The sequence below is a fragment of the Heloderma suspectum genome, chromosome 3 (assembly GCF_057233095.1).
Source record: "Heloderma suspectum isolate Gila_16-S chromosome 3, 16-S_ref, whole genome shotgun sequence".
Classification (NCBI taxonomy): domain Eukaryota; kingdom Metazoa; phylum Chordata; class Lepidosauria; order Squamata; family Helodermatidae; genus Heloderma; species Heloderma suspectum.
Genome location: NC_139460.1, coordinates 284,267,957 through 284,285,831, shown reverse-complemented (window position 1 = coordinate 284,285,831; position 17,875 = coordinate 284,267,957). Strand labels below are relative to the sequence as shown.

At 43.7% G+C, this 17,875-nt stretch overlaps 1 protein-coding gene across 1 annotated transcript; it reads left to right on the top strand.

Annotated features, from left to right (window-relative positions):
• The first annotated feature begins 262 nt into the window (after positions 1-262).
• SLC19A3 (solute carrier family 19 member 3) lies at positions 263-14,620 on the top strand. Its single transcript, XM_084847161.1, has 5 exons — positions 263-412; positions 3,871-4,687; positions 5,701-5,893; positions 8,266-8,407; positions 14,397-14,620. The coding sequence occupies exons 1-5, from the start codon at positions 263-265 to the stop codon at positions 14,559-14,561; spliced, it is 1,467 nt and encodes a 488-aa protein (XP_084703287.1). The 3' UTR covers positions 14,562-14,620.
• Positions 14,621-17,875: the final 3,255 nt, after the last annotated feature.

Genomic DNA, 17,875 nt, shown 5'->3' with positions numbered 1-17,875 from the left:
TTTCTCAACTGCAGACATGATGTATACCATTAAAAGCCAAAGCAAGCAATGACTAGAGTTTCTCAGAATTTTTCGTTGCCAAGTTTTTCATGTCTTTACTTGCATAAAAAGCTCCTGTTTTGCCTTCCGTTCTTCAGTAAAGATCCTTTTGTCAAATGGCTCATTGTGTGCACTTTATATGAATAGACTCTTTTCCAATTGAGAGCCTATTTCTTCCATGTTTGCATACTGTTTTCTTTACTCTCTTTTAGCTGGAAGAGCCATGGCTTGTTGGGGGGAAATGCAAAGCAGTGGATGGATTTTTCCCACCTTGATTCTTTGCATATATGGTTTCTTCACCATGATGAGACCATCTGAGCCTTTCCTCACACCTTATCTCACTGGACCCGATAAAAACCTGACCATCGACGAGGTACCATGAAATGTTCTTCATTTGTACTGTGTGCTGTCAATAAAAGACTGGGTGTGAAGAAGCTGTAGGGTGTGTGTTTTTTACAGTCACTGTAGGAAGACTGAATTGCCAATTGCCCCAGCAAACAGTGGTGCAGCTAGGTAAATTTAGACCATAGACTCAAGGATGGTGTTAAATGTAGGCATGGTTGGGCACCTGCCGAGGGCTCACAGCCCAGCAGGAGCTCAGTGACAATAGCCCCTTGGCCGTGCTCTTCCTCTTCACCATTACAATCTGCTTGTTCACCTGCCTCTTGCTTTGGCACAGACAATGGCAGTGGTGGTGAGAAAGAGAAGCAGTAGATGGCCACTGCCTACTTGCTCACTGGTTCTCTGCCCGCCGCAAGCAAGCAAGCGACAGTAATGATGAGAAAGAGGGGGAGGAGCAATAGCAGCTAGTGACAATGGTGGTGAGAAGGCAGCCTCTCTGAGGGAGGGGGCCCACTGAGGGTCTCTTGCCCAAGGGCCCTCAAAAATCTGGAGCCAGCACTGCCTGAGCTCAGTGGTTTTAGGGGGCCTCCTTTTAGATGGCCACGTGCATTGCTTCAATTGCGAAGTAACTAACATTTCTCTTCTCCCCTCCCTGCCATTCCATGCTTCACAACTGGTTGTACATTCCTGATATTTCAGACCAACAGGAAAAGCAAAAACTCAAAAAGAAATATTCTGAGCATGTGTAGTTATGCCTTTTAAATTCACTTAAATCACAGAACTATTTTCTTGTAGAAAAGGATATCTTCTTAAAGTAAAAATAATAAAATGAGCATCTGTAACCCAGTTGGCTGACCTCTAATTCTAAAATGTGTAAAAATACAAAAAAAGGATGCTGGGGTGAGCAGCATCAGCCCTGGTAGGCCCTGGCATGCCCACGCCAGCCCAGGCCCTACCATTAGGCAGAGTGAGGCAGCCGCCTCAGGCGGTAGATACAAGGGGTACAGAGCAGTGCCAAGCTCCTGTTTTCCACTGTCCCCATCACCTGCTGCTCACTAGATGGTCATTTGGGCTGCAGGGGCTCTGGACACAAGCCCTGAGTTCCAGCCCTTGCTGTACCACTGCTAGCAAATACTCCTGGTGTGTGGAAACCACTCTCTTTCTCAGCACTCAACCCACCACCAATTGTAGGCAGCTTCAGGTAGCTTGAACTGGTGTGGGATGTTCAAATGTACATAGATGGGAAGGTAAACCTCTACTGGCTGACTCCTCTTGGTTCATTCTCTTCACAGCTCCCTCTGACTGGATGTCTACCTCTCTCCCACCCTCACAAATCTAAACCCCACAGTATTCCCACAGTGTCCTAGGGTTCCCTTCTGAGGACAACAAGGTTTCCTTTAGTCCATTCCTCAGGAAAACATTGATCCAGGGGTGGGGGAGCAAGACTGGCCCTACCATTAGGCAGAGTGAGGCAGCCCCCTCAGGAGGTAGATACAGAGGGTACAGAGCCGTGCCAGGCTCCTGAGCCACACAGCCTGCCCTGTCCCCGTAAGCTAGCCTACTGCTCTCAGGTGCAGTAGAGGATGCTGTCCTGTCCTAAGATTCAATCACCAGTGAGTCCAGTCTGCTTCTGTATGTGGAATGGTGAGGGGCACCATCCTATCCTTTTCCTCAGGCAGCAGAAAATCTTGGATGGTGCTACCAAAGGATCCATGTAAGAAGTGCACTGGAAAACAATGATTCTTGACTAGTAGCAAGGACAATGTGCACATATGTGGGATGGTGGTTGTACTAGCATTGTGGGCTGGGCACCTGTTGGATGGTGCCCATGATGTCACTGCTAGGTACATGTGGATTTTTACCATTTTGAATTACCTATCAATTTTCACCTGTCCTTCTCCAAAGCATTCTCTCCCTCTCTGTTCCATCAGACACCGTGTGCCTACCGTCTATAGTGCATGCTTTGTATAGTTTTTGTTATCAATAGGAAAGGGGACAGCACCAAAAAGGACAAACACCACCCCAGAAAAGTACTGTTCAAGTAGTTATTGTTTGTCATCTCTCTGCTGAAGAGAGAACACGCTGAAACCTCTTGGGCATACCACCTCTCATGATACTTTTTCTACTTCTGAGATAGCTTTTTAGGCTTTGTCTCCCTGTTTTGGTTCTTCTGACAATTTTTGTAACAAAACAAGCGGACTGCATGTACAGGACATGTGCACACGCACAGAAAGCCAGTCTCCCAGCAGTAAAGCTAGTCCTATCCCTTTCCACTATGGGAGGATGAGCACATTGCTTTCTGGGGCTAGCATTAGTAAGGCTCTATGCTGGGAAAAGACAGTGTCTGGGCATGCCCCATATAAGAAAAATAATAAGAGCAATAAGGCGTTCCAGCAATGTAAATGTCACTTGAGGCCCAGGTGGCCTTGGTGGCATGAGTGCCTTTTATCAGCTTTGACTGGTTTGCCAGTTGCATCCATTTCTAGACAGGGATAGTCTGGCTATGGCAATCGATGCTCTGGTCACCTCCTGGTTGAATTACTGTAATGTGTTATACATAGGGCTGCCCTTGAAGATGACTCAGAAGTCTCAACTAGTGCAGAACGGCTGGCATGGCATAGTTTTATCTGGCACAGCCAGGTTTGTTCACAGTATACCAATCTTAAAAGAATTGCCCTGGCTGCCAGTTTGCTTCGGGACCCAGTTCAAGGTGCTGGTATTTATCTTCAAAGTCCTAAATGGCTTGGGACCCAAATACCTGTAGGAGGGCATCTCCCATATCTGGTTATGTTTTGAGATCTTCTGCAAGAGTTTTTTTCCAAGCACCTTCCTTGCCAGAATGAGAGGGCTTCTTTTGGTGGCCGGGCCCCTGTTAGGGAATACCTTTGCTAGAGAGGTGCACCTGCATTAAGTTATTTTTGATCCCAGCTTAAGACATTTTTATTTCCCAGGCATTTTAATTTGAGAAATACCCTTAGCCTGTTTTTAGCTAGTGCCTCACTTTATCGTTAATGTGATAGTTTTTGTTGCATATTTTAATGTTTCGTTATATATTTGCTGTTCTGTTGAAGGGCGACATACAAATCTTTTAAATAAATAACTAAATAAAATTCTTCATTCTGCAAAAACAGCAGCCATCTATCTAGCTCTGGAAAGCCAGCTGGAAAGGAATGAAAACCAGTTAATGAGCATGTGTTGTTCCTAAAGAGACTGGGGGAGATGACCAGGATCTTTGCAGTGCATTCTGTTATATATTCATCATGTAATTTCATTAATACTTATGTCAGGTGTGGGAAATGTGTGGCCCTCCAGATATTGGACTGCAACTCCCATCAGTCCTAGCAAGCATAGACAATGGTAAGGGATGCTGGGAATTGCAGTCCAACAACATCTGGAGAGCCACATGTTCCCCATCCCTGACTTTTAGGTTTTGAATGCCTTATATTTGCAGTCTCTCAGTGTTACACAATTCTGCCTTTTCCCTTCCAGGTAACACAGCATGTTTTCCCAGTTTGGACATACTCCTACCTCGCTCTGTTATTCCCCGTATTCCTGATTACAGACTACGTCCGCTATAAGCCTGTCATTATACTCCAGGGAATTAGCTTGATTGTTACCTGGCTGTTGCTTTTATTTGCATATGGCCTGCCAGCCATGCAGCTGGTGGAGTTTTTCTATGGGCTCGTGACGGCCACAGAAGTTGCCTATTATGCCTACATATACAGTGTTGTTAGCGCCGACCATTACCAGAAAGTGACAGGTTATTGCAGAAGCATCACTCTAGTGGCATCCACCATGGGTTCCTTCTTGGGGCAGATTTTAGTCTCTTTTGCTCATGTGTCTTATTTTTACCTCAATGCCATAACATTGGCTTCTGTCTCTGTGGCATTTATATCTTCCTTTTTTCTGCCCATGCCTCAAAAAAGTATGTTCTTTCATAGAAAGTCTTCCCTAGAAGCTTCCATTGGCCCACTCAATAAGGATGCACCCGAAGTATCAGACCAGCCACACAATCAACAGGAGGACATTACAGCGTCATCAGTCAACTCCCAGAACTTACCTGAATACCCACTACCCAAAACTCAAAACCAAAATCACTTTTTGACAGTGCTTTGGCAACTGCGTAAGGACTTGAAGGAATGCTACACCACAAAGAAACTTCTTTATTGGTCAATATGGTGGGCATTAGCCACTGCAGGCTTTAACCAGGTTTTGAATTATGTCCAAGTTTTATGGGATGACAAAGCGCCTTCCCATAGTTCTGCTGTTTACAATGGAGCTGTTGAAGCCATAGCAACATTTTTGAGTAAGTACATGATTTAAAATGTGTCTTCCCCACTAAGGTGAGATGTACTGTATTTCTTTATAAATTACAGTAATTATTTGTAAATGTGCCTCTATACATATAAATTAGTATATGCAAATCTGTGTACTCTTCTGTTTTGGTGATGCAATTTCTCTTTTTTGGTAAAGCACCTACCTATCAGGGATGCTGTTGTAGTAGATTTCCTGCATTGGCAAGGGGGTTTACTAGAAAAGCATTCCAGCTCAATCTATATATAACCTCTCTTCAAGAATTAGAATATGGATAGTCACAGCGCCTTTCCTGCTGTGGCACCTAGGCTTTGGTATGAATTGTGTCTGCCTGCTGTAAAGTTCATATGACCATCTTTATAGTTCAGTGTGTTTGGCTCACTTCAGTTGGTGAACCGATGGCTGCATGTTTATTATTGTCATACTGTAGTCTGTATTGTTGGTGTGTTTTTAAGTTTTGTAAGCCACTTTGAGCACTTGGGAAAGTAGCACTGAAGTGTTAAATAAATAAAATACTTTAATAAGAAAAAAAGGGATGATATTGATATAGCAAACTGAACATTATGAATCTGCTTCCACCTCTATGATTCTATTTAAAATGTAGGTACCGTTACACAGCAATCCTATACAAGCCTACCTGGGAATACGTCCCAATTAACTCAATGGGGTTTACCTTTAAGTAGACATGTATAGGATTGCAGTATTATTTATGTAACTGAAGTAGGCTCTAAACATATAAAAGCTCATGCCTCCAGACATTTGTTAAGGACTTGTTGCAGAACAATCTCAGCAACTCTTCTGGAATTGATTATCAATCACATTATTTATTAAAAGTATTTTTATCCTGCATTTCCATTGAAAGATATGGTCAAGGTGGCTTAAAGCATTATTGTGCATTTCCATATCTATAATTTCTAAAGGAATATTGTGTTCTAAAAAAAACCCTTTTTAGCGAGTCCTGTGGTTCTGCAGGGTATAACAGGTCTACCCCATCTTTATTTCCAGGTTCAGTAACATCACTGGCTGTGGGATATGTGAAAATGAACTGGGATCTAACAGGGGAGCTGGCATTGGGGGTCTTCTCTGCATTGGATGCTGTTTCACTGTTTCTGATGTATTTTACCAAGAACATCTGGGTCTGTTATGCTGGCTATCTAGTTTTCAAAGCATGTTACATGCTCCTTATAACCATAGCCACGTAAGTATATCTACTCCATTTGTGCTAATTTGTTACTGTTTGGGAATCATTTGGAATGGGGCAGGAGAGGTTAAATATTGCCAGCGACACTAAAAATCTTGGAGAAGGAGATAATGGGAAAGCAGGTTCAGGTCAGGGCATGCCCTGTGACACATAAAAACTATTGACAGCATCAGCTCTGCCTTTTCGTGGGGCCTTGGGCAAGACACCCTCAATGAGTCCTATCTCTTAGTGAGTCAACCTTCTCACTGCCATTGTCATCAGCTGCTGTTGCTCCTCTTCCTCTTTCTCAGCACTGCTACCGCTTTCTTGCTTGACAGGCAGAGAGCCAGGGAGCAGGTAGGCAGTGCCATCTACTGCTTCTTCTCACCACCATTGTTCTTTGGCCAGAGCAAGAGGCAGGTAAACAAGCAGTTTCCAATGGTGAAGAGGAGGAACAAATCCAGAGAGCTCTTGTTAGTGGGCCCCTGCTGGGGTGTGGGTCCTTGGCAGGTGCTCAACCACGCCTTCCCTTCATGCCGGCATGGGCAGAAATGAAGAAAGCTGATTTGTTCGTTTGGCGGCTGCTGTTCCAGCCACAGCCACACAACAGTGCTGCCAAAGATGCACCTGCCTTCCCTCCAAGATCCTGTAATCAGCCCAGGGGTAATCCAGGGGGTGATCTTCACAACAACAGAATGAGAAGCGCGTTGAAGTATTATCAGATTTTCATGGAATCAGCTTTGGTCCATCAGGGTCACACAAAGCAAGATAAGCCGAGTGTACCATTCCGTTAAAATCTGGTTTTCAGGGGTCACACAGGGCTTGAAAGGGATATACTTCCGGAAGGGGTGAGGGGGGTAGATTGAACATCATCCAAATGCCAGGGGCTGCTCAACCAATGAGAGAAGCTTGTTTCCCAGTCCATGTCCAGACTCCCCCCTGCTACTACATTATTATAAATGGAAAGCATCTAATAGGCTCCCTATGGGAGAGCCACCCCCTGGCCCAATTTTGCCCCATTCCAGCAATCTGCTGCAGAGTTATTCCTTCCTCCCCTGTTCCCCAATGTGCACACTTTTGCCTTGAGAAGCCAAAATCCCCAGTTCTTGAGTGCAGCATCTGAAGGCTCCTCCTGAGAGCACCCCCCCCCCATTTTGCCCCATTCCAGCAAACTGTCATGGAGTTATTGCTTCGACACACACACCTTTCTCCTTCTCTGGGCACTTTCTCCCTGCTTGCAGTGACAAGCTCCCAAGACCTTGCCAGATTGGAGAAGCAACTTGACATAACTTCAAAGAAGCAACAATATCAGAGATGCAATTTAACACAAAAATAGAGAAGCGAAGTAATGCAAACATCAAAGAAGTGCATCATCATGGTGGCTAATTCCTGGTAAAATGGAATTGCAGGGTGATTTTGAAGGCTGGACAGGCTCAGTGAGGTCACAGCCAGGTGAAAGACACACGCCTGGGCAGAGCTATCATGCCGAAGTTAGTGCAGAGGATAGGGGCACACAGCACCAGAAGCACAGAGAACCTAAATTAAAGAAATAAAACAGTCATCTCAGAAAATCTGGCTTTTCCACTGGAAATCTCTGGGGTGGTTGCAGATTGGCCACGATGTCATCTGCAACCAACAACCTTGAAATGCTCCAAATTTGCAGCAAATCCCCCATGAGGATAGCCCCCAGATCAGCCATTAATTAAATAAGCACAGGTTTTGCTTACACTAGTACTTATCAGCAAGTTTAAGACAAACATGGGACTTCACACACATACCCATCATAATAAGCTTTGCATGTCCCTTCCTGGTCATTCGGTAGTAGAATACATTTCCTTAAATCCCATTAATCATCTTGTGAATCAAATATGTGCATATCTGAAAATTCCTCGCTCCCAAGTTCTACCTTGATTTCACACAAGTGGACTTGGAAAAAGATACCTGGGGGCATGGGGTGGGGGTGAGGGTTGGGGAATCAGACATAGCTGGATATCATGCTGGCCATATCTCTCACTTGTTATTGTGGGCCATCTTCCCCAGCCTGGTGCCCTCCAGATATTTTGAACTACGACTCCCAGGATTCCTGACCATTGGTTATGCTGGCTTGGGTTGATGGGAGTTTAAAACGTCTGGAGGTCACCAGGTTGAGGAAGGCTTCACTATAGCTACTCCATCCTAATGAGATGATTTAGGCTACAGATTGATGTCAGCTAAGCACAGTACACAACACATTTTACTCCTGTCAACAATAGCCTTTATAATACTTTTGTAGAGAGCTTTCACTTATACACTCCCAATAAGTTAAGCAGTTTTATTTCCACGCTCAAAGAAAGATAAAGCTACAACTGTAGAGTTCTACCACCAGTATTCTAACAAAAGTTTCACTTTAGTTTCCAGATTGCTGTCAGTCTCAGCATGGAACGTTACGCATTAATGTTTGGATTCAACAATTTTGTTGCACTGCTAATTCAAACTATTGTGACCTTTACAGTGGTGGATTCCAAAGGGCTGGGACTTGATATTGGGACACAGGTAAACTGGATTGTTGATATGACATCATGGGCACTGTTGCTTATTCAGTAATGTTTAAGTACTTTGCATCTTTTCAGAGGCCGCAGTCTTATGAAACCAATAGGCTTAGGGATGCCAAGCCTTAAGACAGCCTTCCCCAACTGGGGACCTCCAGATGTGTTGAATGACAACTCCCAGCATCCCCAACCAGCATGGTGATAATGGGAGTTATAGCCCAACACATCTGGAGGACACCAGGTTGGGGAAGGCTGCTTTAAGACAAAGGACTCAATTTAATATATTTCTACCCCGCCTTTTAGGGCAAGGCCTCACATGGCAGCTTACAATAAAAACATTAAAAACGAAACAATTGAACAAATTGCCCCTGGATTTTGCCTCTGCTGAGTGTTATCAAGCTATAGTTCTAGAATTTAGGAAGCCCTTGGCTGCCAGTTAACTATGTATACTGATTTGAACACCAAAAATTGCTGCAGGGTGGGTTCAGTTTTGGTTGTGTACTGACAAGAATTAGTGAGGGGGAAATCTTGAGATTCATTCGCAGTTTTATTAAATCATCTAAATATTTTCAATAAAACATAACTTCAAAATACAACTGTGTAGGCTAAAACGAGTAATATGAAATCCTTAGCAATACAAAATGCATAAGCTTCCCAGATCTTAAGAGTTTAAAAAGACAGTATTTCTAAAGATGTCTAGTTATCAAAGATTTCAGTTTAAAAGGAAGAGCTCCCTAAGTTCCAAGTTTCTTGACAGGAGGGCAAGATGGAACTGTGAGATGGACATTCCTCCAGCACCATCAGGCTTCACTATGAAAAAAAAGCTTTAAACTGATTTTTAAGCACTGTGACTTTCTAGCCCCTATGCCTATCCTTCTATACCTTTGTAGGTTTCTTGCTTGGGGACACCACTAGGATGTGTGCCATTTTCATACAAACTGACTAAAAAACCATAGAAGGGGTGTATGTGTGTGGAGGAAGAGGAAGTGAATCACTTCTCCCCTCCCAAAAGTAAAGAACTCCCCTTCCACATGAATCAATGTACTTCTTTTTCTGAAAGTTTGCAGGTTTATTACCTGGGGACATCTCTAGGCTGCCTGTAATTTTTAGAACAATGTTCCATAAGGAACATAAGGGGATAAGTGCATCCTCTTTTGGGGACCCTCAAAATGACTAGGCTCGCTCTTGCTCTTAAACTGGGCAACCTCCTAATATTCTCAGCCCATTCTACCAGGGAAATTAAAAAAAAAAACCTTTGGGCAGTCCCCTTAAAAAAAATAAAATCAAACTACGAAGGATACGTAGCAACAAAACCCTGCACCTATTTTTATGTCATTGAGCAGGCGTAATCCCCTCCTAAGACTACTATGCCTGCAACTATCATCCAATTGTGGCAAAGACAAAAAACATTATACCCCTTTTTAATTTCCTATGATACTCCATGGGAAGTGCAAAGCCTTGGATTTCTGAACATCAACTCAGGTTGGGTGCTGAGTCAAAGCAGGCCAACTCCAGATTGGTCGGATCAGAAGTGGGCCATTTTCTGAAGTGCTGAATTGGGGTCCGAGTTGAAGCAGAGGGTCAATGCATGCCTCTAGTGTGTAGGTACACAGGTTTGTGAGCTTCTGGATATTAAGACACTGATATGCCCAAAACATTAGAGCATATTTTTACACTCTTTACAATATTACTTCATTGTTTACATACATTTGAACTCAGTCTTAACTCCTCAGAAATTCCAATGAGGAGAGCAATCTTATGGGCGACAAGTCCAAGAGACAGCACACCGATGTTGGAGGTGCCCGATCATCCTATGCCCTGCCAGGCTGTTGGGAGGGGAAGATCCACAGTATGAACTCCTCTGAGTTCAGAGCTCAGTCTGTAGCCTCAGAAGAGGTCGGCTGCATCATATGGCCCCTCAGACGTGTCTAGGGACCATAGGATCAGTGCCAGCTCCGGGTTTTTGAGGGCCCTTGGGCAAGACACTCTCAGTGAGCCCCATCTCTTAGTGAGTCAACCTTCTCACTGCCATTGTCACCAGCTGCCGTTGCTCCTCTTCCTCTTTCTCAGCATTGCCACCACTTGCTTGCTTGATAGGAAGAGAGCCAGTGAGCAAGTAGGCAATGGCATCCGCTGCTGCTCCTTCTCACCACCACTGTTGTCTGGGCCAGAGCAAGAGGCAGATGAATAAGCAGGTTGTAATGGTGACAAGGAGGAGCAACTCCAGGGCTTCTTGTCAGTGGACAGCCTTTGACAGGTGCCCAACCACCCTGTCCTTGACACTGGCCCTGCATAGGGTTGCTCTCTAAGGACGGAATCCTATGCACGTTTAGACAGACAAAAGTCCTCCAACTCCCAACATTCCCCAGCCAGCCAGAATAAAATGAAGAAGAGGAAGACTATGACTGAGTTTAGATGACTGCAGCAGGGGAAAAAGCCATCACGGTTTCCACCCCTGCCCCTGCGTGTGCCGCATGCGCAACTGCCATTTGCATTATTCCCTGCGACGTAGCCCAGGTTGGCACGTCATCCAAACCTGGCATGCAGCGTGGTAGGGGGATTCACAACCACCGTGCAACCCACGACATGCAGTAGAGATTGTCCACGATGGCTTCTTACACAGCCGGGATTGTCCAAATGCACCCTGTGTAAGCCACCTTGGGTTTCGTGCGAAAGGAAAAAAGGCAAGATATAAGTGGAATAAAATAAATAAGTGCAACTAATGACTAAATCAGCCTTTCCCAATGATGTGTCCTCCAAATGTTTCAGACTACAACTCCCATTAAGCACACAGAAAGAGGTTTAAGGTTAACATATATCTTTCAGGCTAAACAAGATTGATTCTAAATTCAGTCTTTGAGAAAACAACCCCCATCTCAATATCGCTACTTAAACATTAATTGTATAGAAGTTCTGGAAAGTTTATACATCAGATTTTATAGCATTTATACCCTATACAATTGACTGGCTATTAATTATCAACCAACTGATATGCAAAACTCTTAGTACACCTTTGACCGTAATAAAGTAATATTTTACAGCCAATCTTCAGATAAACAGACACCAAAGATCAAGTTTTACAACTCTTCATTAATCAAATAACCCTTGACCCTGAGTGATGGAATGAACTCAACATCCTTCCTTGGATATTATCCAGACTTCTTTGCCAAATAGTTAATATCAGTTACCTTGAATTCATTGTGGCCGTGCTTGTGTGTTTGTGTATCTTCTCTTTACTACAATACTATTCTTACTTTTTACATCACCAAATTCTTAATTAGGTATCATTAAGCACATTCAGTTGCTCTTCACTTGGGATTTCACAAAATGACATCTTATATGGCTTTGAGAGAGGTGGGTTAGCAATTTGTCAGTAGACTTCCCAGCAATTCCAATACAGCTAAAATAGGTATTTCCTAGAAAAATGTCATAGAACCTAATAAAAACTCCATCAGATTAAAAACGTATATAGAGGGCCCAGAATAAGATCAATAAAAAAGCTTGGTGGGGTAAAAATAAGTTTTCAGGGACTGCTGGGGGTTCATGTACAGTTCTCAGAGGAACTTCCTGCCTGCTTCTTGGGCCTGTGTTGGATTGTGGCTTCTGTGTTTCCGCATAACGTCTAATTTAAGGAATGCCAATTATTTCATTATTTAACTAATTAAGTGTGTATTAGACTGCACACCTACACACACTTACTTGATAGTAAGCCCCATTAAACACAGTAAGACTTTTGAGTAAACAGGCACAGGATTGTGCTGTCAGTGAACACGTGTTGTAGAAAATGATTGCTCACTTTACAAATTAACCTTAAGGAAATCTCCACAGTTCATCTCAACATCACATTTATCTCCACGACTTTGCTTCTTCCTCTGTTTAGCAGCGGATGGCACATTTGCTGATACTGGCTTTCTGGCCTCATTGGAACAAATTCGACCTTATTCCATGAATCATTGAAATGGATGCGCCACCAAAATAAGTAGCTGCTAGCAAGCCCTTTTCCTGTAATACTTGGGTTTTTAGAGTCAACAATGCACTTTAAACAGTTCAACTCAGCCCAGAATTTATGATCAGGTTGAAACACCTGGCTCCACATTTTTGCTCACCCCCAAGTAATAACCATTGAATTTTCAAACACTGTTCACCCCATATAAAAAAGCAAAAGTTTGTTTTCAAAGATCAAACATACCTGTGAAACGTGACCATTGGCAAAGTTTGCTAAATTGTTTATTCTTGTTTCTCATCTTGCCCTATTATTTGCACATTTGCACACCTTGCACTATTATTTATGCACCACAATGTCAAAATGTTGCCTTCACAAAAATGTGCATACACACAGCTGCTCCCCCCAGACCCCCAACCTCCCTGGTGACTTATTCTGTATCCTTGGCAGGGCCAGCAACAGCCCATGGCATCCTTGGGCAACTGCCAAGGCCTGCAACTAATGCCTGCCCTGCTCCCATTTCCCTCTCCCCCCCCCCAGCATTCCAAGCAGTGCCTAGTGGCTGGATCTAGCCAACATTTTAATTTCTCACAATGCCCCCAACCTAGCATCACTCTGAAGAATTGTAGGAATTTAAAGTGTGGTTAGATCTAACTGCCCACTGCCACTATAGCAAAATATGCTTACCAGGGCCCTCCAACAGAGGAGGGGCCCACCAGAGGACTCTGTCCAGGGCCCCTCAAACCTAGAGCTGGCCCTGATTCTTGGGAAGCTACCTGGGCTGCTCACTCCTTGTTGCCTGCCCAGCTTTGTGACCAATCGCATTCCTACTTTTAGATAATTTCATGAACAGAATTTAAAATATGCACGTATTATTTTAACAGCAAACTGTAGACGAAGGGATGACACACAAATGCAGTCTGTTAAGCCTGTTATTGTTGTGGCCTACGACATTGCGGTATAGTTCACTTGGACTATTTCAGGTTGAAGTCAGGCTATGCCAACCTACAATTTTGCAGTAGCATTGGAACCTGAATGAGAACTGGAATGAAGTTGGGAGGGAAGCTTAAATCAGCCCTTCAGTGTTGTCCAGCAACGCTGTTCTGCTCACATTATTGGGTGTGTGTGTGTGTGTGTGAATCTAGGCATGCTTCTAGACCAAGGGCTTCTAGCCCTACCAAACAAAGGGCATTGTGGAGCTATTCCATCTTTCCTTAACAGATTTTTTTGTGGAAAGAAAAAGATGGCAGAAAAAGCCATGGGAAAACATGGGAGGGTTACAAGTAGGGATGAGCAAATGTGTCGATTTCAGTTTCTCATTTTTCCAGTCTTAAACTGGGTTCATCCTGAACTTTGAGAAATTGTTTTTTAAAGTCTGCATGGAAATTCATATGCATTTCTGTGTGCATTTCTAATATATGCATTCTTGTACGTAATTTTGCTTAATATACACCTTTTCAAAGAAATTTTCCTAATAATGCATGTTGAATGTTGTTTTCACTAATGAATGCATTTTTGTGTGCATGTTACCCTAATATACACATTTTTGTATGCACTGTTTGATTGGAAAACTCCACTGCAAAATTTGAGAAGTGCAAATTTTGAAGAATAACTAAGTTGTGGTTCATATAGCAGTTCAAAAGTGTGAAATTAGGTAAATTTGCTTTTAAATGTGAACTGCATGAATTTCTTCACCATCCCTATTAGAACTAGAAACGATGATCATTTGGACATCTGTAAAGTGTTATGAATAATGCAGGGCAATTGCACAGTAAAAGCCTCATCTGGAAGTATCCAGGAAGAAAGAAAAGGAAAAATGTTGGACTCCCCATTTTGAAAAATATAAAATCTATGGAGACACGTCTGAGAAAACAGCCAGCTTTTATATTTTAAAAAATTGTGATCAAACATTTTTTCCTTTTCAGGAAGTACAGTAGTGAAAAGGTTAAGAATGATACCGATGGACAAAAGGGTTGAAAACCATTAAGGATAAAGCCAAATGTGTTCTCAGAAAAGATATTTTACTGCCTCTCCCTCTGTTTCCTTGCAGTTCCTAATATATGGCAGTTACTTCACAGTGATAGCTGGGATTTTCCTAAGCAGAAGCATTTACACTATAATCTCAATCAAATGCCAAAAGAAGAATCTTTCTGAAAGTTCTCAGAAGACTGAGGTGGATGAGCAGGGTACAGAAGGCTGTGGCACAAGACTGTGAGACTTCAACACCTTAGGAAAAGACTGCTATAAGCCCAAATCAAACACTTGAGTGCTTGAATAAAGGGAGCTGGGCTGAGTTATCCCTGTATCCCTGTTACCAAGTCACAAATTACATGTCAAGCGAAGTTAAGAACATAAGAAGCGCATGCTGGATCAGACCAAGGGTCCATTTAGTCCAGCATTCTGTTCATACAGTGGCCAACCAGCTGCCCATGGGAAACCCACAAGCAGGACACGAGTGCAACAGCACCTTCCCGCCCATGTTCCCAAGCAACTGGTGTACATAGGCATACTGCCTATGATACTGGGGGTAGCATATAGCTATCAGGACTAGTAGCCATTGATAGCCTTCTCCAGGAGTCTATCCCCCTTTTAAAGCCATCCAAATTAGTAGTCATCAATACGTGGTAGTGAATTCCATAGTTTAACTATGTGCTGTGTGAAGAAGTACATCCTTTTATCTGTCCTGAATCAGCTTAATGGGATGACCCCAGATTCTAGTATTATGAGAGAAGGGGCGGGGGAACAGGTTGCTTACCTGTAACTGTGGTTCTTCAAGTGGATATCTGTGCATTCACACATATGGGCTCTGTGCCTGTGTGGAGCCTCAATTTGGAAAACTTCCATGGCTAAGAATTTTGGTGGGAACTCTCCCCAACTGTCCTACTAAGCATGTCTGGGTGGGTTCCTGCCTATTCCCTCAGTTCGATCAAGACCCCATTGTGGTCTCAGGACCAAGGGAAAGTTATCATGTTGTTATCAACATTCATGTAAGCACTGAACTGGAAGTGGGGACAACGGGTGGGTTGTGTGAATGTACAGATGACAACTCGAAGACCCACAGTTACAGGTAAGCAACCTGTCCTTCTTTGTAGTCTCTGTGCATCACACCTATGGGCAATTTACCAGCTCACTTACCAGAGGCAGGGAAAGTGTCCAACTGAAGAACCAATGTTAGCATTGCCCTTCCAAACAAATAGTCCACCTGGGATCGAGCGTCCAATCTGTAGTAACACATAAATGTAATTAGCCTCTACCATGTTGCCGCACTGGAGAAGCGCTGACGGGGACGGGGACTGGAGAAGCGCTGATTGGAGAAGCGCTGATAGAAACGGGGCTATAAGAAGCCAGTCATCAGGTATAAGTGGACTCCCTGCAGTCTTAAGTTAGTGTACTCCACTGCTATACTCTTAGTGAAGACACGTGGGCCGTCAATAACCCAAATGGGAAAACTTTGAATTGGTCACGAGTCCCAGTGGCAAAACGTAGGTATTGCTGACTCTCCTTCTGTATGCCAATATGAAAGTATGTGTCCTTGAGTTCTGTGGATGTGAACCAGTCCCCATTTTGCAAGAGTGGCACGATCGTTGTCAAGGAAATCATGCAGAACTTCTTGGGTGTTATGAATGTACTGACATCCCAAAGACCCAAGATTGGTCAGAGCCCTCCATCCTTCTTCGTTATGGTAAAGTACCAGGAGTAGAATCCCTGTTGAACGCAGTGTGATGGTACCGACTTGACCACTCTCTTCTCCAATAACGAAGCTACTTCTGCTTCGAGGATGTGAGATGATGGAGTCAAGTGGAGGACACCGGAAAGGGGGAGGACATCAAACTCGATTTTGTATCCTGATTTGATGATGGTAAGTACCCAAGAGTCTGTTATGTGCTTCCAGGCCAGGAGAAAAAGGGACAGACAAGAGCCAAGACTAGGGGTGCAGACAGGACAATGAAGAAAAAGATCAGAGGAGTCAAAAATGGTGCTTCGCATTGAAGTCACCCTTGTGGTGACTCACACAGTATTGAGGAGAAGGAGTATTGGCATTCAGGCTGTGCCAACAATTGCTGTTGTTGTCTGAAAGGAGAACAGTCATCCTATGTGTGTGACTGCTGGAAAGCTGGTTGCCGAAAGCATCTGCAAGTTTTAAACTATTTTTAATGTAGAATTTTATTGTTTTAACTGTTTTGTTGTTGTACATTGCCCAGGGTGGCTGGGTGACCAGCCAGATGGGCGATTAATAAATTTAATAAAATAAATAAATTAATAAATAAATAAAACTGAGGAAGTGGCTGGCCGACACCCGTCTTTTTTGCTGTGGACTTCACCTTTTGTACCGAGTCCATCAGTTCGTCAGTCTTTGAATTAAAGAGTCCCATGCCATCAAATGGCAGATATTTATGAGGGACCAAGCCTCCTGAAAGAGGCCTGCATAACGCAGCCATGCATGTCTCTTAAGTGTGATGGCTCCCACCACTGCTTTTGCTCCACAGTCAGCATGGTGTCTTGTGGTGTTGATTTGTTGTTTTGTGAGGTGCATCACCTCAGTCTGGAATAACCTGTCCAGCTCTCTTTGATCCTCTGGTAGGTGTTCACACAGGGTGCCCATTTTCTCCCAAAGGAATAATTGATATCTGGCCATGGTGGCCTGGTAATTTGACACCTTGAGGCTGAGTGCCGCCAAAGAATATATTCTACGCCCAATGAGATCCAATCTACATCCTTCCTCACGATTAGGCCAGAATGGATCCTCTGCGAGTGACCTTGAGCAGATTTTACTATGATGAAGTTTGGTTGGGGGTGAGTGAACAGAAAATCCACATCCTCCTCTTGGATTTTCAAGTCTCTTTGATGTCAGGATCATCGATGCTGGGGCCTTCCACGGCTGTTGTACTGTACTGTTTCTAACAGTGTTGTTAAAAATGGAATTGTGAACCGGCATTGCGATTTTCCAATGGATGACATCAAAAACTGGGTCATTGTCTAGACCCATTCCAGTCCGGGTTTCAATCTGGTTATGGGACTGAATCAGCCTTGGTCACCCTGATGGATGACATTTATCAAGAGACCGATAGAGGGAGTGCAACCCTGTTAATTCTGCTTCACCTCTCATCAGCTTTTGATACTGTCAACCATGGTACCCTCCTGGATTGACTCCATGGGATGGGTATCAGAGGCACTTGGTTGCAGTGGTTCCGGTCCTACCTATGGGGCCAATTTCAGACAGTAACATTGGGTGACTATTCCTCAGCCCCTTGGCAATCAAGCTACAACATTCTGCAGTGTACCATCTTGTCCCCAATGTTGTTTAACATCTATATGAAGCCATTGGGAGCAGTCATTAGGCAATTTGGAGCCAATGCCATTGGATAAGCTAATGATACGCAGCTCTATCTCTCTGTGACAATCTGAATCAGGAGAGGTGGTGCAAGTCCTGGATCATTGCCTAGACTGAGTGCTGGTCTGGATGAAGGATAATAAACTGAAGCTGAATCCTGGCAAGACGGAAGCCCTGGGGGTAAGTGGTTCCCAAGT

Bases quoted from the DNA above. Each gene is read 5' to 3' on its own strand.
- SLC19A3 (XM_084847161.1), top strand. From the start codon at position 263: ATGGCTTGTTGGGGGGAAATGCAAAGCAGTGGATGGATTTTTCCCACC. The intron at 413-3,870 runs GTACCATGAAAT...TTTCCCTTCCAG, and splicing joins AAAACCTGACCATCGACGAG to GTAACACAGCATGTTTTCCC. The intron at 8,408-14,396 runs GTAAACTGGATT...GTTTCCTTGCAG, and splicing joins GACTTGATATTGGGACACAG to TTCCTAATATATGGCAGTTA.